The following is a 21,420-nucleotide window of genomic DNA, read 5'->3' as shown; positions in this document are numbered from 1 at the left end:
GGAGGCGAGGTACGTGGACGACGCTCTAAACGGTCCAATCAATGAGCCTCAACCAGATGCTCTTAAGGCAACAAGGAGCAAGGAGGCGTTACCCAGCAAGGTAGCACAAATTGAGGCGGCCGGACTTAATGATGAAGAGATGGCCCTCATCATCAAAAGATTCAAGACGGCGCTAAAGGGTCGCAAGGGGCAGCCAAGCAAGACCAAGACAAAAGGGAAGCGCTCATGCTTCAAATGTGGTAAGCTTGGTCATTTTATTGCTAACTGTCCCGACAATGATAGTGATCAGGATCAAGGGAACAAGAGGGAGAAGAAGAACTATAAGAAGGCAAAGGGCGAGGCACATCTTGGCAAGGAGTGGGATTCAGATTGCTCCTCGTTCGACTCCGACAATGAAGGACTCGCCGCCACCGCCTTCAACAAGTCATCCCTCTTCCCCAACGAGCGTCACACATGCCTTATGGCAAGGGAGAAGAAGGTATGTACTCAAAACTCTACTTATGCTTCTTCAAGTGAGGACGAATCTAGTGATGAGGATGAAATAGATTATTCATGTTTATTTAAGGGCCTAGATAGAACCAAGGTAGATAAAATTAATGAATTGATTGATGCCTTGAATGATAAGAATAGGCTTTTAGAAAAACAAGAGGACTTGTTGTATGAAGAACATGACAAATTTGTAGAAGCACAAAAATCTCATGCCTTAGAAGTTAAGAGAAATGAAATGCTTTCTTGTGAATTATCTTCTTGCCATGAGACAATTTCTAGCTTAATAAGTATTAATGATGATCGGAATGCTAAGTTAGAAATAGCTAGTAAATCAACAACTTGTGTAGAAAATGTTGTTATTTGCAATAGATGTAAAGATTTTGATATTGATGCTTGTAGTGAACACATAGCTTCTATTGCAAAGTTAAATGATGAAATGGCTAGTCTTAATGCCCAACTTAAGGCTAGCAAAAGTAATTTGGATAAACTAAAATTTGCTAGGGATGCCTACACGATTGGTAGACACCCCTCAATTAAGGATGGGCTTGGCTTCAAGAGGGAAGCCAAGAACTTAACAAGCCATAAGGCTCCCATCTCCACCAAGGAGAAAGGGAAGGCTCCTATGGCAAGTAGTACTAAAAAGAACCATGCTTTTATGTACAATGATAGAAGACAGTCTCATAGGAGTTGTAATGCTTTTGATTCACATGCCTATGATTCTTATGCTATGTCTGCTCCCAGTTATTCCTATATGCATGGTAGAGATATGCCTAGGAAAAATATTTATCATGTGCCTAGAAAGAATATTGTTCATGCTCCTAGGAAAGTTATGAATGGACCCTCTACAATTTATCATGCTTTAAATGTTTCCTTTGCTATTTGTAGAAAGGATAGGAAGATAGTTGCTAGGAAATTAGGGGCAAAATGCAAGGGTGATAAAACTTGCATTTGGGTCCCTAAGACAATTGTGACTAACCTTGTAGGACCCAACAAGAGTTGGGTACCTAAGACCCAAGCCTAAATTTGCCTTGCAGGTTTATGCATCTGGGGGATCAAGCTGGATTATCAACAGCGGATGCACAAACCATATGACGGGGGAGAAGAAGATGTTCACCTCCTACGTCAAGAATAAGGATTCCCAAGATTCAATCATATTCGGTGATGGGAACCAAGGCAAGGTGAAAGGTTTAGGCAAGATTGCAATATCAAATGAGCACTCTATCTCTAATGTGTTTTTAGTTGAGTCTCTTGGATATAATTTACTATCTGTTAGTCAATTATGTAATATGGGATATAATTGTCTATTTACAAATGTAGATGTGTCTGTCTTTAGAAGATGTGATGATTCACTAGCTTTTAAGGGTGTACTAGACGGCAAACTGTATTTGGTTGATTTTGCAAAAGAAGAGGTCGGTCTAGATGCATGCTTAATGGCTAAGACTTGCATGGGCTGGTTGTGGCATCGCCGCTTAGCACATGTGGGGATGAAGAACCTCCACAAGCTTCTAAAGGGAGAACACGTGATAGGTCTAACCAATGTACACTTCGAAAAAGATAGACCTTGTGTAGCTTGTCAAGCAGGGAAACAGGTGGGAGGCTCTCATCACACCAAAAATGTGATGACGACATCAAGACCCTTGGAGATGCTTCATATGGACCTATTCGGACCCGTCGCCTATCTGAGTATAGGAGGAAGTATGGTCTTGTTATAGTTGATTTTTCCTGCTTCACTTGGGTATTCTTTTTGCAGGACAAAACTGAAACCCAAGGGACCCTCAAGCGCTTCCTCAGGAGAGCTCAAAATGAGTTTGAGCTCAAGGTGAAGACGATAAGGAGCGACAATGGGTCCGAGTTCAAGAACCTTCAAGTGGAGGAGTTCCTTGAGGAGGAAGGGATCAAGCACGAGTTCTCCGCTCCCTACACACCTCAGCAAAATGGTGTGGTAGAGAGGAAGAACAGGACGCTCATCGATATGGCGAGGACTATGCTTGGAGAATTCAAGACCCCCGAGCGTTTTTGGTCGGAAGCCGTGAACACGGCTTGCCACGCCATCAACAGGGTCTACCTTCACCGCCTCCTCAAGAAGACTTCATACGAGCTGCTAACTGGTAACAAACCCAATGTGTCTTATTTTCGTGTATTTGGGAGCAAGTGTTATATTCTTGTGAAGAAAGGTAGAACCTCTAAATTTGCTCCCAAAGCTGTAGAAGGGTTTTTTATTAGGTTATGATTCAAATACAAAGGCGTATAGGGTCTTCAACAAATCATCGGGTTTGGTTGAAGTCTCTAGCGACGTTGTATTTGATGAGACTAATGGCTCTCCAAGAGAGCAAGCTGTTGATCTTAATGATGTAGATGAAGAAGACGTTCCAACGGCCGCAATGTAGATTATTCACAAAGACAACAGTATCCTTGTTTGTTTATTTGAGGTGAAGAAAGAAAGATGACATATATTATAATTTCTATTTACATAACCATGTATAGTGGGTCTTTTACCAAAAAAATCACAAATAAGCTACTCTTAGGAGATTATAAGATTATTATAATCTGGACTTTAGTTTATATAATCTGAACTCATAATCTAGTTGTTTGTTTACCTATTGGATTATTTACGCTGGATTATATAATGATTATAATCCGAAATAAACAGTGCCTTAACCGTTAAACTAACGCTATGTTTTTTTTTCAATAACCATGTTACAAGTGGCTTGGTGAAATTCTGGTTGGACAACGCGGTGGTCAAAGGAGGAGTGGGGTCGGATTGCCGGGAAGCACGTGGCTATTATAAGCTCAGCAACCCGAACCGCGTAACAAAACAAAAGCATTTCGGCAAACGGCAGGCTGCACCTGCAACACAAGAAAAGAAAAGGCGCGCCTTTTCTCCTCTCGTTCCACCGACGGCGACGCAGGCCTCACCCGCACCAACCTTCGTTCTCCTTCCCCTTCTCCTCCACGCGCGTCAATTTGCCATCCCAGGAAGGCAGAACCCCACACCTCTGATCTGCTCTGCCCATCATCCAGCGCATCCCCGGCCCTGACTTAACTTGCTGCTCACCTCGCCATGGGAATCTCCCACCCTCTCTCCGACGAGTACGACGCCCTCCGCGGCGCCGTCCTCTCGCCGGATACGACGCCTCCCTCATCGCCGCTCGCCCACCGCCACCTCCTGGAGCACGAGGTTACTAGGATGGACACGCTCGCCGGCATCGCCATCAAGTACGGCGTCGAGGTATTCATCATTCATCCAGCAATAGTCGCCTTCTCCGCTTTGGTTGGTTGGTTGGTGGTGGTGGGTAAAAGCCTCTACACCCCCCCCTCGCCCGCGAGATGGAAGAGGAGATCTCATGCTGTTCGCCAAAAACTCCAACTTTTCCTCGTTTCTTGGCAACCATATGTCAAAAGAATCTCCAGCTCTTTGCGTCATCTGTTTTATTTCTTACTACATAAATCCGCAAACGTAAACAACTGTGAAAAACTTCTTCTTTGAGTTGTTGTGTTAAAGATCTACTTCTTTTATTATTACCTGTAGATATCTGACATCAAAAGGGCAAACAGTTTGGTAACTGACAGCCAGATGTTTGCACACAAATCGCTGCTCATACCTCTACCAGGAATGCCCATGCCATCCCTGAATGCTTGTGGTCAAAGAACGATAAGGTACATCTCTCTCAATCTTATTGGAGAAACCATGCCCAGAATCTGTTAACTTGTGTTAGTTTTGAATTAGCTGCAGAGATAACTGGATCAACTGTATATTGCCATATCATATCAGACTGGGACATTTATACTCATTTTTTTTTCTGTAGAACGTGTGCTCCAAACCATCGGCAAAAGAGAGACGCGCCCAAGTCTCGTCAGCAGGGTGCGTCATCTGCAATGAATACCTTGCAGAGATACTATGGCCTAACACCACCTCAGAAAGGAGGAAATACCATGGATAGCAGCACTGAACTGTCTGTGTACCATAAGGGCGGCGGCTTCCAGAGTAACCTCAGCGAAACATTGCTCAATCCTTCCGCAGCTCCAGGCACCGACAGCAGCTGGAATTTTGAAGCGCTAGGCTTTTCAGCGACCGAGGGCGATGGCGGGGCACCGAAACCAGAGCAAGATGGTTCTATGCGGCGGCGACAGAAAGTGGAAGCAGAGTCTAACGCCCAGGGTGATTTTCTAGTGAAGGCGATCAAGAGTCTGTTGATTTCCAGCGTCCGTCTAGACACGTATGCAGGCAGCCCAGGTTCCAGCCAGAAGAGCGGCTTCAGATCTGTGACTGTGAGGAAGTCCCCGAGCGCGCCCAGCTTTGCGGATGCTGACAATGGAGTCTCTATGTGGTCAAGTTCCAAGTGGACGTTCAGCCATGACTCCTTCACCCGACCGTTGCTTGATGGCCTGCCCAAACCAGCGTCAGCTCGGAGGACCAACCAAAACCGCGTTGGACTGAAACTGAACTGAATACACACATGTTTGAGCGTCTCCTTTGATGAACGACGAGCTGTGGCGTGACTAGGCGACTGACTTGGCAGCAGAGCATATCTGTCTGCAGCTCTGGTGTTAGCACAATTGATTGGCTTGTACAACTCCTACAAAAGAGAAGAGTTACGATGGAGCCTAGCTACATGTAATGTATACAACATGCATACATGCATGTGTTGATGGAATGAATTGTATTGTATCCCATCCCAGGCAGTGCTACACACAGATATTCTGTCTGCTGTGTGATGGGGTGAATTTGGTTTCAGTTACTCCCTAAATCAAATGGAAGTTCTTCTTTTTTTTTTCCCACTGTGGTTTGGTTTTCGTTATTATTATTATACTAGGTCAGTACCCGTGCGTTGCAACGGGAACATATAATACCATGATAACTTATATACAAAATGTGTCTTATATTGTTATAAGAAAATATTTCATAATTCATTTGTGATCCTAGCCATACATAAATTTTGTTATTTTAATTTAGTTATTTCACTACTACATTGCAACCATCAGTATCATGCGGACTTCGATATATGTCATGATTTGCATGGTCTCATTATTGGAGAGCACGTGCCACACCTGCCGGTAGAAGTTCCGTCGTACATCGTTAGTCATCAGGTACGCACCACCATACACGCTTGCTTAAACAAAAAATGCAAGTGTGTGTTTGCGAAGAGAATTAAAGGCAGGCCGGCACAGAAGGTACCCCGACAATGGCGAGTGGTCATTGTTGTCGGTCCACCTCTGCTCACCTCTGGTGTCGAGATGACGCCACAATCCTTGATATAATAGTCGTCGAACGCGCGCGATATGGTGAGTACCGATCACTCTTGGCTGGGCTGCCAAATGAAGTGCACCCCGGGCTCATCAGCGAGGTAGTACACCTGGTCGTTGCACCACCGGATATGTTACTCCTCTACATACATCTTGTTTGAGGACACTCACACAACAACAACAATGGTCATCATTCCAGCGCACAAGAATTCATGGTCGGCCAGTAGCGACTTACGTGGCAGGTTAGGCTTCAGGTGGATGATGAGCTAGACGGCGTGATGGCGTCGTCGTAGGTTGCGATGCCCAGAACAACCCGAGAGTCGTCGACATTAGCGACGACCATGAGGTCCCCATGTTTGACGATGGACAGCGCGGTGCAGCCGCTCTAGACCACGTCCAAGCGGCGGCTGCGCCGGAGCTTGTCGTACACAGCGGCGCATGGGCCATGTAGGACTGCTTCCAGAGTTCGAACTGGTAGTCGCCAAGTTTCTTCTCGTCGTCGGTGAGCGACGCCAACGCGAGCGCCTCATGCTAGTGGTGTTTGTTCGAGGTTTCCAAGAAACATGGATTCATCTTTGGCATTGGTTTATGAAAATGATTTATAAGTTAGATCCATGGAAAAATATTATGGAGAATAAATGTTACACATGCAAAAAAAAGTATTTAAGTTGAAAACATTATTCAAACAAAAGAAATTGTATGCAAGGCTCTTCTTTAAATACTACTCCCTCAATCTAAAAATATAATTTAATAATCTCAGTGATACTTATCTACTACTACACATTGTGCAAGGGTAGCAGGTGGGCTTCGGGAGAGATGTATTATATGTTTTTACTATAATAGATGTAGACATAAACACACATGTGGTGTAGTGGTAGCTACAAACACATTTATTTGAGAGGTCGCGGGTTCGAATCCCCCTGGAGCCTGTTTTTTTAATTTAATTTTAGCTAGGCGTGGGATGCACGTGGGAATGGGAATAGGCTTTGTGGGAGGGGGAATGAGAAAGACACGTGATAGCCGGGAATGGAAATGTGAATGGGCTTTGCTGGGAATGGGAATGGGCTTTGCAGTGAGGACGGAATGAGAATGGCAGAACACAGAATGGGGCAGCCTACCCCTTACCGTCTTAATAGGTAGTAGAGAAAAATATTATGGAGAATAAATGTTACACATGCAAAAAAAATATTTAAGTTGAAAACATTATTCAAACAAAAGAAATTGTATGCAAGGCTCTTCTTTAAATACTACTCCCTCAATCCAAAAATATAATTTAATAATCTCAGTGATACTTATCTACTACTACACATTGTGCAAGGGTAGCAGGTGGGCTTCGGGAGAGATGTATTATATCTTTTTACTATAATAGATGTAGACATAAACACACATGTGGTGTAGTGGTAGCTACAAACACATTTATTTGAGAGGTCGCGGGTTCGAATCCCCTTGGAGCCTGTTTTTTTAATTTAATTTTAGCTAGGCGTGGGATGCACGTGGGAATGGGAATAGGCTTTGTGGGAGGGGGAATGAGAAAGACACGTGATAGCCGGGAATGGAAATGTGAATGGGCTTTGCTGGGAATGGGAATGAGCTTTGGAATGAGGCAGCCTACCCCTTACCGTCTTAATAGGTAGTAGAGATTATAGCACATGCCATGTCTGGCAAACGAGAGAGAGAGATGCTACTATTCGCCTAGGGTGATAAATGGGAGTGTATTCTTTGATCACTCCTCTATGTCTAAGCTTGGCTCTTGACTCTCATCAATGTGCCCGCAAGCAAGTTATCTCACTACAATGAATTGGTAAGACTTTAATCGGAGCTCAGGAAAAATACAAGAGTTGGAGAGTGATTCATGATTGATATTGTATAGAGGTGGTGGTTACATATATAGACACAGAACCTTAACTCTAATGGGCCGGCAGCCCAACAGTGATGCTGGTCCACACACACAGAACATCCCCGCAGGCGCAACAAGGGCACCACACACGATAACACTAGAGTAGAAGCCGAATGTATGAGCCGACGGGTTGATATCCCTCGCAGTCGCAGTATCGTGAGAGTGTGAATGTTGCGGCTGGAGCTTAGTAACCAGGTTCCCGGATCGATGGGATCGAGGAACGGGAACGTGGTACGCGGAAAGCTACAAAAACTAGGATTTAACACTACTGGAATAAGATTGTTCCCACGTTCCCGGAACGAGGAACGTGGCCAAGTTCCCAGTTCCCGGTTACTAAGGGTTGGAGTAGAAACCGGTGTGGACTCCGAGAAAACGATAGCCCCTGGATGTCGAGGTAGTCGAAGTCAAGGTGGCCATGTCAGGAGACACGCAACAGTAGCATGTTCTTCAGGAAGGTCGACGTTTGAGTGTCAACGATCGGCAGGGCGACACAACAAAAGATCACCAGCAGGCCGACCTTCTTACTTCTTCGATCGTTTGGACGTCGAGGAGCACCGCCAGGGAGGCCAGTGGCAGCGCACGCGTCTGCGCCGGTCATGGTGGTCGCTCCCGCGGCAGAATAGAAGGGGTAACAGCGGATCCGCCCGGCAAGGCCACGACACTGACAAATCCAACCAAGAAGACGGCGATCCGGCCAAAGGGACGACAGATCTAGTTGGGAAGGTCGCAACAACAGTGAATCTAGCTGGGAATGTCGTGGCAGCGACAGATCCAACGAAGGCGATGAACGGAAGGGTGGCAGGGCAGGTCCAGTCGGACAGGGGCCAGCGCGGGGCGTGGTGGGATGGGTGACGCCGATAATAGAAGAAGTGTGAAGGTGCAGCCAGAGGAGCCTGATCATCATGGTCGTCGCACAGCCCGAGGGTCAGCTCGCCTCCGATGGTGGATCCGGGAGGCGTTGTGAAGGCGGATCGGGCGACCGACAGCATAGGGAAGGAGTGGCGCGGACCTGGGAGGAAGGAGCTCGAAGGGCAATAGCCATGACCCCGCCGGCGCTGACATTGGGGAGGGGAGCGAGGAGCATCGAAGATTGATGGCTCGATCCGTGCCGCTGCCAGGGGAGGCTCGCCGACCGGGCGCAGGAAGCGCGTGCGTCGGATCTAGGCCGCGACCGCGCGGTTGAAGATGGCGGGCGTGTCCTAGATTGCGTCGTAGAGCATCGGTAAGGAGGGGGCTCGCAGGGGATCCCCGGCCGGGCCAGGGCGAGCTCGCGGCGGCTGCCAGCATGTGCGCCCGCGAGTCCACGGCGGCTGTTGCCCGGGGCGGGGTCGCGCCGGTCGCAGCAGGGGAAGCCGTCGCGGGGCCAGGCGCGTCGCTGGGAGGGAGGGAGTTCGCGCCCATGAAGATAAGGTCGACGATGGCATGGATCCGTGGCCGGATGGCAGTGGCGGCGCGGATTTGGGCTGAAGGTCGCCAAAGAGGAGGGGGTAGGGTGGGAAGTGACGGCGGCCGAAACCAGCGGCCGCTCGCAGTGGTGGCGTGGCTTGGGCCCGCATGCTCGCCGGTGGAGCAGGGAAGGGCCAGGGTCGGCCGCCGACTACGTAGGGAAGATGGGGAGCGCGCTTCCGGGGAAAACATTTGTGTTGGCAGGGACGAAGGGGAAGAGGTCGCCGGCGTTGGAGCGCCTGATCCATGGGCACCGACAGCGGTGGGAGGGTGTGGAAGGGCCGACCAGGGGAGGAAGGGGAGCTCCAGCGGCTGGAGGATGATCGTCCCTTGGAGGGAACGACGAACCTCCCGGGGACGACGGCTCCGGAGGGCCTAGCGGCTGCTTGTAGCAGCTGGTGGTGGCGGTAGTGAGGTGGGTTAGAAACCCTAACCTAGTCATGTGATACCAAGTTGGAGAATAGAACTCTTGATTGATATTGCATAGAGGTGGTGGTTATATATATATACACATAGACACAAAATCCTAACCCTAATGGACCGACAGCCCAACAGTGATGTTAGCCCACACACAATCTCACACCGAGAAAGGAGTACATGAGCTGGTGAGCCCTTGAAAGCTAACGCCAAATGAGTACCAACAAATTCATCTTAATGCTCAAACCATTGGTCTCTTGCTAAATGACTTGAGTATACATGAATACAACATGATGATTGGTCGGGAAATAGCAACAGATTTTTTTTTTGGCTAAATCACAGATGTATGATTTCTTTTTGTTTTATTTTCAGATTTAACCAACATCTATCTAATTTAAATCCAACGATTAGAACTTATCCTCAGACTTAGGACCGAACACAATCTCTTGCTGTAAGTTCAGCTTCATTTCCACGCACCTGTAGGATACAAAACAAGCAAAATAAATCAGGAACACCTTGTATATTGCTAGTGAAGGTGTTGACAAAGTTAGGTGATCCAAAATTATTTTTTTGATGGTAAAGGTCGACTGGTTTGTTTGTGATTACGAAAGGAGAGAGGTCACAAGACATATATGATAGGTTGATGGTCATTGCTAAAAGATAAGAAGTCTCACCAGGCTGTCAAGGTCATGTTGAAAGCTTATTCAACTATAAGTGAGACTGTTGTGGTACTGATTAGAGAGAGGGGGGGGGGGGGGGGGGGGGAGATCTAAGCAATTGATCTCCAATGATTGTTTTTGGACGGATCATCAGTTTCGATTTTCAAAGAGAAGTACCTTTGAAAAGAGAAAGTTTGGTAGTAATTTTCAAGCTAGATTAGAGGGCATAAAGATGGAGGATATGTGTAGATATGTTAGCCACACACGAAAGACTGGTGGTGGTGACGTTGAAGCTCAAGCTAGCGTGTGGTGTGCAATGGCAACACCTGCAACAAGTAGCGTACCTAGATTCAACGGCCTCCCCTGTCCATATGTATGTATCACTGTCCTTGAGCAGCAAGCCAACGTACACATGGCAGTCCAAGCAACAAGGAAAGGGAAAGGAAATGAAATCCTCAAGAAGTTTCCTTTCTCCTTCCTTGCTTCTCCAACTCATTTTGCTTTGCCTTGCCTTGCCTGGCTCCTCTCCCCTGTATATCTTCTATAAATATAAGAGTGCTCGGACCGTGAGATTATATATTCCCTCGGAGCAAAGTGTTGCGGAATTCACATCAGCCAGGGAGAAGCCCGCTGACAGCTGCAACTGCAAGCCGCCACGGGCTGAGCTGAGGCTGTGTCGATCCATCCGTATTCAGGAAAACAACGCCAATCAATCCAGTCCAGAGGAAGGGCGATGGCCGCCGCTAGGATCGCCGCCTGCACCACCTCCGCCCGCACCGCCCTCGCCTTGGCAGACGACCCCGCGCCGCCGGACACGCTGGACGTGGTGCGCCGGCAGCGCCAGCTCCTACGCCGCGCCGCGGCCCTCTGCCTCGACCCCATCGCCGAGGAGTCCGACGGTGGCATCGACTCTGCCTCCGACGTCCACTCCTTGGGCCGGAGCCGGAGCCGGGGCCAGACCGCCGCCACCTCCGCACTGCCGGCGCGTCCCTGAGGATCTGAACCGTCAAAGACGAGACCTTTTCCTTCTTGCCATAGGAGTGGAGTTTTTTCCCGTGGGTTTTAAGAAATACTCCGTACAATGTATATGTTGTTACTATAGTAATATTATAGAATATAGACCAAAAGCTGTTTCAGACACCGTTGCAAAATAGAGCTTTCAATATCATGGTTTAATCCAAACTGTGGTAATTTTCGAGTATTTGACAAACATCTTAAGACCAAAGTTTTGCTCCGCAAGACATGCACTTTTCTATCGTTGCGCTACCGGACAGTGTTATTTGTCTCTTAATTTATATATAAGGTCATGTTTAAATATATTAGAGATAATAGTTAGTTGATAAAAAGTTACCAGTAGAATTATTTGTTAGATAACTAGTACCTAATTACCTAAAAAGTAGGTAATACATGAATTATTAATGAGGTTGTTTAGATATTTGTAAATAATTTTATCAGCTAACTATTATCTTTAGGGGGTGTTTGAATGCATTAGATCTAATAGTTAGTTGACTAAAAATTTACTAGTAGAATTAGCTAGCTAACTAATAGCTAATTTACTAAAAATAGCTAATACCTGAAATATTAGCTAGGGTGTTTGATGTCTCTAGCTTATTTTAGCCACTAACTATTAGTTTTAGTGTATTAAAACACCTCCTAGTGCATTTAAATAGGATATAAGCTAACAAATGTGTTACTCGATGCTATGTATAAAAAAATACTTTAAATTCTATTTTGGTTTTGGTTTTGTTAAAACTATACTGTATACCATGATATCGAAACATTAAAACTCACTTCCAAACCTGCCCATAGAGCGCTCAAAGGATGGGTTTGTAGCTCAAAGGCGAGCTCTCTCTTCTCCGATCCTGCGACGCGTCGAGCTCGAGCTCCTTTTGGTAGATGCAAAGGACCTTATTTTTTTGCCTCTTTGTTAAACTGTTTTATTGTTATGGTCTTGTTCGTCACTACCAACTGGAAAGTGTCAGATTTCTTTTCCACTTGTATACTCTCATATTTGCTGCCTCTGCTAGACTGCTACGTCAATGCACACTTCAGTTATTTGCCCCCTCCCAGTCCCTCGCATGGCCGTTTTTTCAGCGTCGAAGGCGGTCTCGGATGAATCCGCTTTCCGTGTGGCCGGTAGAGTCTTCGTCTTCGTCTCGTCTCGTCTCGTCCCAAACACGCGAACGCGACACGCCGACACCCGTATCGTACCACCTAACTTTTGCTCCGAGATCTCCTCCTCCCGTCTCATCAGTCTTTTCCAATCAATCACCAGCTCAAACTTGTACCCAAAACCCTACACCGGAGGGAGAGGGATGGTCAAGAAAGCCGTCTCCACCGCGCCAGCAGACGCCGAGGCCGACGAGCGCCGCCGCCTCCGCTCGCTCGCCTTCTCCAACGGCCTGCTCCAGCGAGGCGACCCCGCGGCGCCGCGGGCGCCGCTCGCGCCGGCGGCTGCCGTCACGCGCCTACAGGGCCGCGACGTCGTCCGCCGTGGCGGCCAGCGAAAGAGCCGCTACCTCTTCTCCTTCCCTGGCCTCCTCGCGCCAGCAGCCTCGGGTGGCCGGGTCGGAGAGCTCGCCGACCTCGGGACCAAGAACCCCCTGCTGTACCTCGAGTTCCCACAGGTAAGGGTCGGGTCGGGACTCGCCAAGATTCCACCTTTCCAGTTCTGAATTCTGAGGAGGATGAGTGGCGGTTGCGTTGCACCTGCAGGGAAGGATGAAGCTCTTCGGGACGCACGTTTACCCCAAGAACAAGTACCTCACGCTGCAGATGACCAGGTCGGCCAAGGGCGTCGTCTGTGAGGACGTCTTTGAGAGCCTGGTCAGTGTTGTCTGCAATTCCTCCTCCAGTCCCCTCAGTTCCTCATTTCACGATGATCTCCACTTGCTGAATGCAGGAGCTGTCCGAAACTCGCATTTTTCTACTGCTTATTAGATCTATTGCATGTTAAACTATCAATTAATGCAACTATCACTATGCTGCCAAATTCACCTGAAGCCACTGAAATCTCACCAGATATGCTACCTTGTCATCGGATATGCAGATTGTGTTTTCTGAAGCCTGGTGGGTGGGAACAAAAGAAGATAATCCGGAAGAGCTCAAACTTGAGTTTCCAAAAGAATTCCAAAATGTTTGTGCTCTTTTCAAACCAGCCCATTTGTTTTCTTCAACTTTCAGTTCTCTGTGTCATGTGCCTATCATATATGCCTCTCCATTTTCAACCGATAGGATGGCACGACAGCAGACTGTGATTTCAGAGGTGGTGCAGGTGGTGCCATCGATGAAGCAACTGGAAGCAAAGCTGGAAAGGAAATTGCAGAACCTCGTTCCCCAAAGTTTGCATCTGATGACGATGCTCCTGAGGATTCAAATCATAAGGATGAGAATAACACACAGACTATGAGTGGAACACCAGTTAGACAGTCTGCTAGGAATGCAGGGAAAACCTTGAAAAGGTAAGACCCTTGCACTCTCTTTGGCTGCGGACAGCTTCATATGTTAATTAGTTTACTCATTGTCTTGTGAAGTCAAGGAATTAACAAACTCATCCAGTCATCCTTGCTGTCTTGTGAAGTCAAGGAATTAACAAACTCATCCTTGCTGTCTTATGAAGTCAAGGAATTAACAAACTCCTCTTTGCTGTCTTTACAGGTACACAGACTTATCTTCTGGAGGTGAATCGTCTGACAATAATAATGAAACTGATATATCTGAGGACTTGGATGATAAGGTACATCTGTTTTTTACTATTCTATAGGTTCAAGGTTTTTAATGTTAAAATTTTGTCACGCTGTGGCTTATTTTGCTTGCTATGTGTGAAGGAGGTGGAGAGTCCAGAAATTAAGGACGAGATTGAAAGCGAAGATGTCAAACCCGCAGATTCTTCAGCAATTTCCCTCTCTAGCAAGAAGGAGCCTCTTGTTCAGGCTACTTTGTCTAGCATGTTTATAAGGGCAGAAGAAAAAAAGGCGAGAGTGCAAAACCATCTACCTCTATCTATCACTAACAGACAACCAGCATGTCTATAGCTTTAACCTAACTCGATTGCGCTGAAGCAATACCACATTCTACAAGGATGTTTCTGTGTTAAACATGTCTATTTACATTTGTTGTCAAGAAATTTAACACATACTTAATTCCTGTTCCAGAGATCTACAAGGAGTCCTAAAGGGTCCCCTGCAACCAAAGGTTCGGTATTCTATCACCTCTCTATGTTCCTTATCAATTGATACATCATGAAAAGAAGCTTTTTTTAAAAAAATTTGGTATTGCCAATTATCTTTAGGTGCTGCTGCTAAGAAGCAGCGAGCAAGTCCAATGGCAAAACAGCCAGCAGGGATCAAGAAGGGTAAGTTCACTGAAGTGACATGCATCTTCTGTAGTAGACATCTACTAACATTAGTGTGCTATCATTTGGTGTAAGCATCCAAAGACATCTGACCAATTTCGTTTGGGAAGATGTGTGCTAGTACAAGTGAAGAACTCTTAGGGTTGTTTGCGAGATAAGCTTTCAGTTTCATTTGTATAGGCTGGGGGCACTGACCAGTGTGTTTTCCGAATGCAGTTAGCGGAACTCGGGGAAAGAAAAAACCAAAGGTACCATTTTATGTGATTCTATGTTGCTTTCCCTTGGTAGATGGATTTGAAGTGTCGGTCATTGTTTGCTTACTCTGTATAAATGCGTATTTGATTGAGGACCTTCGGTCATTTCATCGTGTTACAGGTGGGAGAAGATGAAATCGAAGAGCTCTCAAGTTCCTCCCAGGTTTGTTGCTAGATACGCATCGTGTTGTTTGTTACTTGTAGGCATTTTAGCAGCGGGTTTCCTTACAAGAAACCGCGCATCATGGTGCCTGATATTTTGAGCACAAACAAAGGCTGTGTGTGCTTATCTATGTGATTGCAAATGGTACAGGATAACGACGCAGATGATGATAGTGACGAGGACTGGGCCGAATAATGCGATGGTACAGACGACGGATAGGTTGGGCCGTTGGGGAAGCATATGCATAATTGATGTGCGGCTGAAGAGAAGGATGGATTGGGGGATGGCACAGAAACTGCCTGTTTTCATGGACTGGTTTGGCTGGTCATGTCTGACGACGGATCTAGAATATGGAATATCCTGATCTGTTGTCAAGCTGAGTCCATGAAACGTTGGTTGATGAAACATTAGTTAGTCAGAAGCGGGTTTGTTTGTAGTTAGGAACTAGGAACACACACACCCGAGGTTGTGATGGGGTTGCATACTTGGACTAGCCATTCCCATTCATCTGTCTGTACTCTGTTCGACTGTTCCTTTGTGTGGCTCACACCTGTTGTGTTTCTGATGGTGGTCATTTCTCCAGCCAGGGGCAAAGAACACACTGCGTTTCGCTGATCCTTTAATTCAGACCCATAGTCCTTTTTTTTCTTCAGCACATTCTGATGTGGCTCTTTGTATTGCAGACTGTATCATGGTATCAGATTGGTTTCGACTTGAAACCCCTCTCTCTTCATTACGCGTGTTTCTGATCTTCTTGTTTTGGAGTCAGATCAGATCGGAAGCAGGAGAGGAGAATATCCGAGATAGATACCCTTTCCAAGAGGAGAGATTCCGCGGGGATTCTGAGTAGCCTTCGGAGTTCGGAGCGGTGGGGCTGGGGCGTGCGGGCGCGGACCGGCCTCACCTCCCTTCCCCTATTTTGGTCCTCCTCCCTCCCCTTGCGTTCACAGGCCCTATATAACATTAGCTAGATTCCTCCTCCCTCCTTCCTCACGGCTGCTGCTGCCCTGCCCTGCCCTGGTACGCGTCCCTCCCCTCTCCTCGTTTCTTGCTTGCACGCGCGCGCCGTGAATCGCCACATCCCCATATCCGTACCTACCCCCACGCGTTTTCATTCAACCAATCCAATCTCTTCCCGGCCCCCTCTGCTCTGCAATCTCCCTCCCGTGAGGGAGGTGGTGGGGTTCCTGCTTTCCTGGAACAAGCAAATCCTTGCTTGCCGGTTCGTCTCCCGACGATGGTGGGAGACGAAAGCAAAAGAGAAAGCGCCGTCCTTTTTCCGCCCGCCGCCTCGCTTTCAATTCCCCACCGCCCTCCCGTGCCTACTTTCGTTTTCCCTTTCTTTTTTTCTTCTCGCTTTTCCCCTTCTCCTACGCCTCTGCAAATTGCCGTATGCATAGTCTGATTTCTTCTTTTTCTTTACTATGATAGACTTGCTCAATGTTTCTTCTCCTTCTGAATTCTAATGGCTTGCTCAATGTTTTCTTTAACTTCTTCTAAATTCTAGTTTGTTTTTTTCCTACATACATATGCAGGAGTAAGGAAGCCGACACCACTTGGAGTTGCTGCCAACTACCGGGCTCGGCTGTCAAATTCTCTATCTGGCAGCCAGCCCGTGTCCAATTCCAACTCCACCGGTGGTAAACCATCGACAGCAGGAGCAGGGAGGTAAACCATCTTCTGCTCTGCCGTATTGTTGACCATGACAAAGACACATGATTCTTCGGTCCCACTCTTGGGGTCAAATGTGAAACACATAAATAATGTGGCAGACAACACTTTGTTCCAAGTCCCAGTTTGGCTACACACCACATGATTCTTCTTCTTTTCTTCAAAAAGAAACAAATAAAAAAAATTCAGTTTATGCAACTAACCCTTGTTGTTCCTGTGAATCAGGGCAGGCTGCACAAGAAAAGAGCATCATTCCTGCTGATCGGCTCGGCTCCACTCCACCCCGAATAAAATGGCTTCCTTCTCGGGACATCTCCACCGCCCCCTGTCCGCCATGGCCGTGGCCGCCTTCGCCGCCGTCTCCTCCCACGAGCTTCCCGACAAGCTGTCCCACCACAGGCTTCCTGATGCCAGCACAGGCACGGACGCGCTCGCCTCGCTTCCATTGACCAGGTCAGATGTTCCCGCAGCGCCTTCGGCATCTGCCCTTTCTGGCGCGCAGCTATTGCCACGGGACCTCCACAGCTTGCGTCTGCTGAAGGCGCCCTTCGCGTCTGTGCCGGTCATGCAGACGGTGTACCAGTACGCCAACTTTGCCAAAACCTCGGGACAGGCCGATGCGATGCCTGCAATTCCTTCCTCGCCGTCCGATGTGCTGTACCGCTGGCACCTGCCAGACCCCAGGGTCTATGCCGACTTCCCTGACAAGTCTCAGACGGTCGTGGTCCTTCTTGGTTGGTTGGGCTCAAGGCAGAAGCACCTCAAGAGATATGCCGATTGGTACACCTCCAGGGGCTTCCATGTCGTCACTTTCACCCTCCCGATGTCTGACATTCTCAGTTATAACCTTGGAGGGAAGGCTGAGAAGAACGTTGAGATGCTATCTGAACATATTGCTGACTGGGTCAGGGAGGAGAGTGGGAAGAAGATTATTTTCCACACCTTCAGTAATACTGGTTGGCTTTGGTACGGTACACGTTCTCTCCTGGATTTCGTTCTTGAGTGAATAATGAGCTCTCATCATGGTTCTTATTAATTTCTTCATTGTAGTTATGGCGTAATTCTGGAGAACTTGCAACAGCATGATCCTTCAGCAGTGGACAAAATTAAAGCTTGTGTAGTAGACTCAGCACCTGTTGCTGCACCTGATCCTCAGGTACAGATTTAGTGATCAACAGGAGCTATCCGCTATTATTCAGAACTTGTCATTCTTCAGTTCCCATTTGGATTTGAATTTGAATTTGTATTTTTTTCTTCTTCATTCTTTTGCTTGTGCTAGCTTTTAGTCATTTGCTTCTTTTTATCATGTTTGCTGCACATTAACAAATCTGTCTGCTGTTTTCTGAATCCAGGTTTGGGCTTTGGGCTTCTCGGCTGCCCTCATGAAAAAACGCAGTGTCACCACGAAGGGACTAGGTTCAGATGATTCAAGGTCTGATGTCCTAGTTGTGGAGTCCAACAAGGAGCTCAAGCTGGGGGCAACAGAGGCGGTTATACTGTCAGCGTTAGAGAGTTTCTTTGACGTTGTTTTGAACTATCCAAAGATCAATAGGTACACATATATCTGCAGCAAACCATTGGGTTTCAAGTTCTTGTCTTTAAGCCATTTTCAATTGACATTTTGAACTAACTGCTCACCTCATAAAAGTTAAAATAATAATAATAATAATTTTTTTCTTGAATGGCTGTATATCTGATGGTAGTTGACATTGCATCAAGAGTAAAGTATGCATGCTTTGTGGTTGATGAAGCAACATAAATGTCCTTTTTAACAGGAGGTTGTGTGACGTGATGGAGCTCTTGTCCTGGAAGCAACCCAAGTGCCCCCAATTGTACATATACAGCTCCGCCGACAGGGTGATCCCAGCGAAATCAGTGGAGGCATTCATCGACGGCCAGCGGAAAGCCGGGCATGAGGTGAGGGCCTGCGACTTCGTGTCATCGCCCCATGTGGACCATTACCGGAGCAATCCTGGGCTGTATAGCTCTCAGCTGGCCAACTTCTTGGAGGATTGTGTGCTTGCCAAGCGCTGTGAGGGTGCTTGCACATCATGATTGTCTCTTTTATTTGTTCCTGGTCTTGAATTGGAATGCACCAGGGACACTGACATACGTGGGTTATACATGATTTTGTTCTCTCCTTGTTTTAACGGTCTTTGTGGGTGACTTTTTTTTCCCCCTCTTGTAACTCTTGTCTTTGTGGTTGGAGTCTGGGCGCACAATTGTAAAAACGTGTGAGGAGAAATAACCAAATGAAAGGAGAGGAAATTCTTTTTTTTTTATCCACTGAGACTGACTGATAGCCTGAATTACATTTTGATTATGTTACTCGACCTGTATGGAATGATGTGCACAGTGAATTTGGACCTGTATGGAATGATTGAATGATGTGCACAGTGAATTTGTGATGGATTCCGATTGCAGCAGTTCCGGTCCCAATCGGAATCTCACCGACACCGTCTTGGTATATCTTACTCCCTCCGTCCACATGATTTAGGTTGTGTTTGGATCCACTCTAGTTTTTTAAAAACCGGTTTATAGATCCAGTTTCTAGAAACTGGCTTTTAGAAAAAACTAGAAGGCGTTTAGATCACCTAGTTTAAAGCTGCAATCTGCATGCAGCATTACACGAAAACCTGAATGCGCAGCTTAAAACAATGATATAAATGGGAAGATGGATAAAAAGGGATGCATTTCATCTCTGAGTTATACGATGATGATTTACATGATTTCAGCTCTCCGTAGGGAGCAATTTGGCTATATTACGTCAGCTAAAACAAAGCTAACACATTCACAAAGAACCAGATCTACAGAGGGTGGTTTTCCAGCAGCTAACATGTCGACATCTCTCAAATCTGCCTGCAGCTAATCTCTTATTCAGTTCTCTATGTGTATGTCTTCAGACCTAATACTAATAGAAGTGGACCCATTTTCAGGTGCCAAAGAAATACCCTAGAATACAATGTCCAAAGAAGTACAAAATCATTTACGCCTGCAACAAACCTTCGGGGGTCACCGAAGTGAGTACATATCCCAACCTGACTCTGGCTCTTTTAGCTTCCGCGCCAACCCAGAACTACCACCCTGTGACACATTCCTCATGCGTTCATCCACAAACATTGTCTGGCCCTGGACCTGGTAGGACATGGGCCAGTAGCTCCCTGCTTCCCTACGTGCGCCTTCAGAAGGCACTCCATAATTGAAATCCATGCTAGGATGAAAGTAACTCAATTCATCAGATGAGGGTGGTGTTGCTCTGGTGCTGAGAGATGGATGAGAAATGCCAAGGCTTAGGCCTGACAGTGGTGGTATGACTGGTGCACCCTTAGCATCAACCAAGAACTCTTGATTCAGCAATTGGTCCCAGAAAGTTATGCTCGTATTGCTGCACATGATCTTTGTGTCCTACAACTATCCTCTTACCCATAATCGTGACAGCAGAATGGTCCGACATATCATTTGGAGGAGTCTTGACACAAGATGCATCCATTCTTCGCACAGAACCATCAGCGATTGACATGTTGTCATTCAAGCCAAAGTTTCTGACTGGAAGTTGCCTTGAAGATTTGGAGGAAGAAGGCTGACTCCAGTTGCCATTAAATTGCTGGAGATTCCACAATGGTGGCACATTGCTTGCAGCGATAGCATCTTACTCATCACCACACGAGAAATTAAGGTCAAGCTTCAGTCCTCTGCTCACACCAACTGCTTTGGAAGGCACTGGTTGCAGCAGAGCCTTTTCCATCCAAGTCTGCCTTCATCAAAGTCGAGCCGAGCTGGAAACAAAGACGAGCCTCTTGAAGCAGCCACAGCTATAGGCATTGACAAATTAACAGAATTACTACTTTGGATTACAGTCAGTTTCCTCAGCACACTGATTTTCATTAAGGTCTAAGTTCCCCAGATCCACACTCCGTGTATGTTTTCTACTACTCAACGGACCACTGCCATCTGTGATGCCTGATCCATCCTCCTTATGAGACGAGGAACTTCCTGACTTAGGGGGTGTTTGGTTAGAGGGACTAAAGATTAGTCTCTAGTTTTTAGTCTCATTTAGTCCATTTTTTGTCAAACACTAGGACTAAAATATGGACTAAAATGATTTAGTCTTTAGTCCTTCACATAGGTGCTAAAAGAGACTAAAAGCCCACATGAGTGTATTCCAAGAGCATTTGAGTCTATTTAGTCCCTAGAACCAAACAAGTAGGGACTAAAGTTTAGTCCTAGGACTAAAGTTTAGTTCTAAGACTAATTGAAACCAAACATGGCCTTAGCCTTTGTACTGGAAGATTTTATTATCATTCAATTCACTGGCAACGGCTACAGGCTGTCGTGGTGCTTTCAAGTCAGGACTGTCAGCATGCCTAGAATTAGTATCAAGAGAACTACAAAAGGGTCCTCTGTAGTCAATGACTTCCCGGTCCACACCTCAATAGCTACCAGACGTGCTACTTCTAGTGCATCTGTATCATCATAATCTGTCAGTCGTGTTGATTTCTTCCCTTCCAATGTAGTGGAATTTTTATTTATTGCCTTGGAGGAGTTCCCAAAGCTCGACATACATCTTTGCAATATATAGTCACTACTCATGACTCATGTCCATATCATCTGTACTAGATGATGATGTAGGCTCATCTTCTTTGCCTGTACTCTCCTCAGACAAATCTTGCAAATCACAGGTTACAACTGCAAGATGGTTCGAAGTTTCAGCTGTATCCTTCTCCAAATGTAATCTGCCAGCTGCAAATGGTTCAGACTCCTTGATACTAGAGCTAGCTGAAATAGTACTATCCTCCAGAGCTGTTTTGCTTCTAGCGACCAGCTTG

The 21,420-nt window shown here is 46.6% G+C and overlaps 4 protein-coding genes and 1 long non-coding RNA gene across 11 annotated transcripts; 4 read left to right on the top strand and 1 right to left on the bottom strand.

Moving 5' to 3' along the window:
- Positions 1-3,352: 3,352 nt before the first annotated feature.
- On the top strand, positions 3,353-5,247 carry LOC100279352 (lysM domain containing protein). Its single transcript, NM_001152370.2, has 3 exons — positions 3,353-3,718; positions 4,019-4,146; positions 4,296-5,247. Exons 1-3 carry the CDS (start codon positions 3,551-3,553, stop codon positions 4,936-4,938), a joined length of 939 nt encoding a protein of 312 aa, NP_001145842.1. The 5' UTR covers positions 3,353-3,550; the 3' UTR covers positions 4,939-5,247.
- Positions 5,248-9,727: 4,480 nt separating this feature from the next.
- Positions 9,728-10,494, bottom strand: LOC103629541 (uncharacterized). Its single transcript, XR_554461.3, has 2 exons — positions 10,168-10,494; positions 9,728-9,970 (listed from the first exon to the last, which is right to left on the bottom strand). It is a non-coding gene; the product is annotated as an uncharacterized lncRNA (long non-coding RNA).
- A 232-nt stretch (positions 10,495-10,726) lies between these two features.
- On the top strand, positions 10,727-11,328 carry LOC103629542 (uncharacterized). Its single transcript, NM_001364310.1, has one exon. The coding sequence runs from the start codon at positions 10,886-10,888 to the stop codon at positions 11,144-11,146; it is 261 nt and encodes an 86-aa protein (NP_001351239.1). The 5' UTR covers positions 10,727-10,885; the 3' UTR covers positions 11,147-11,328.
- On the top strand, positions 10,742-15,580 carry LOC100280291 (uncharacterized). 4 transcript variants are annotated; one of them, XM_020538922.2, is made up of 12 exons: positions 12,250-12,288; positions 12,428-12,779; positions 12,868-12,978; positions 13,202-13,288; positions 13,387-13,613; positions 13,810-13,888; positions 13,980-14,126; positions 14,307-14,346; positions 14,444-14,506; positions 14,723-14,754; positions 14,882-14,923; positions 15,074-15,580. In XM_020538922.2, exons 2-12 carry the CDS (start codon positions 12,468-12,470, stop codon positions 15,116-15,118), a joined length of 1,185 nt encoding a protein of 394 aa, XP_020394511.1. In that variant the 5' UTR covers positions 12,250-12,288; positions 12,428-12,467; the 3' UTR covers positions 15,119-15,580. The 4 variants fall into 4 exon arrangements, 2 of the variants coding, with proteins under 2 accessions (NP_001146690.1, XP_020394511.1); XR_004849948.1 differs by having other exon boundaries at positions 10,742-12,779; positions 13,980-14,125; positions 14,305-14,346; NM_001153218.1 differs by having other exon boundaries at positions 12,230-12,779; positions 15,074-15,577.
- Positions 15,581-15,599: 19 nt separating this feature from the next.
- On the top strand, positions 15,600-18,954 carry LOC100279593 (uncharacterized). 4 transcript variants are annotated; one of them, XM_008649501.4, is made up of 6 exons: positions 15,600-15,943; positions 16,459-16,591; positions 16,820-17,560; positions 17,645-17,750; positions 17,947-18,146; positions 18,370-18,927. In XM_008649501.4, the coding sequence occupies exons 3-6, from the start codon at positions 16,887-16,889 to the stop codon at positions 18,647-18,649; spliced, it is 1,260 nt and encodes a 419-aa protein (XP_008647723.1). In that variant the 5' UTR covers positions 15,600-15,943; positions 16,459-16,591; positions 16,820-16,886; the 3' UTR covers positions 18,650-18,927.
- The last annotated feature ends 2,466 nt before the right edge of the window (positions 18,955-21,420 follow it).

This window comes from Zea mays, chromosome 6, assembly GCF_902167145.1.
Source record: "Zea mays cultivar B73 chromosome 6, Zm-B73-REFERENCE-NAM-5.0, whole genome shotgun sequence".
Taxonomy (NCBI): Eukaryota; Viridiplantae; Streptophyta; class Magnoliopsida; order Poales; family Poaceae; genus Zea; species Zea mays.
The sequence above is the reverse complement of the archived record's forward strand: the minus strand, read 5'-3'. Positions and strand labels throughout refer to the sequence as shown.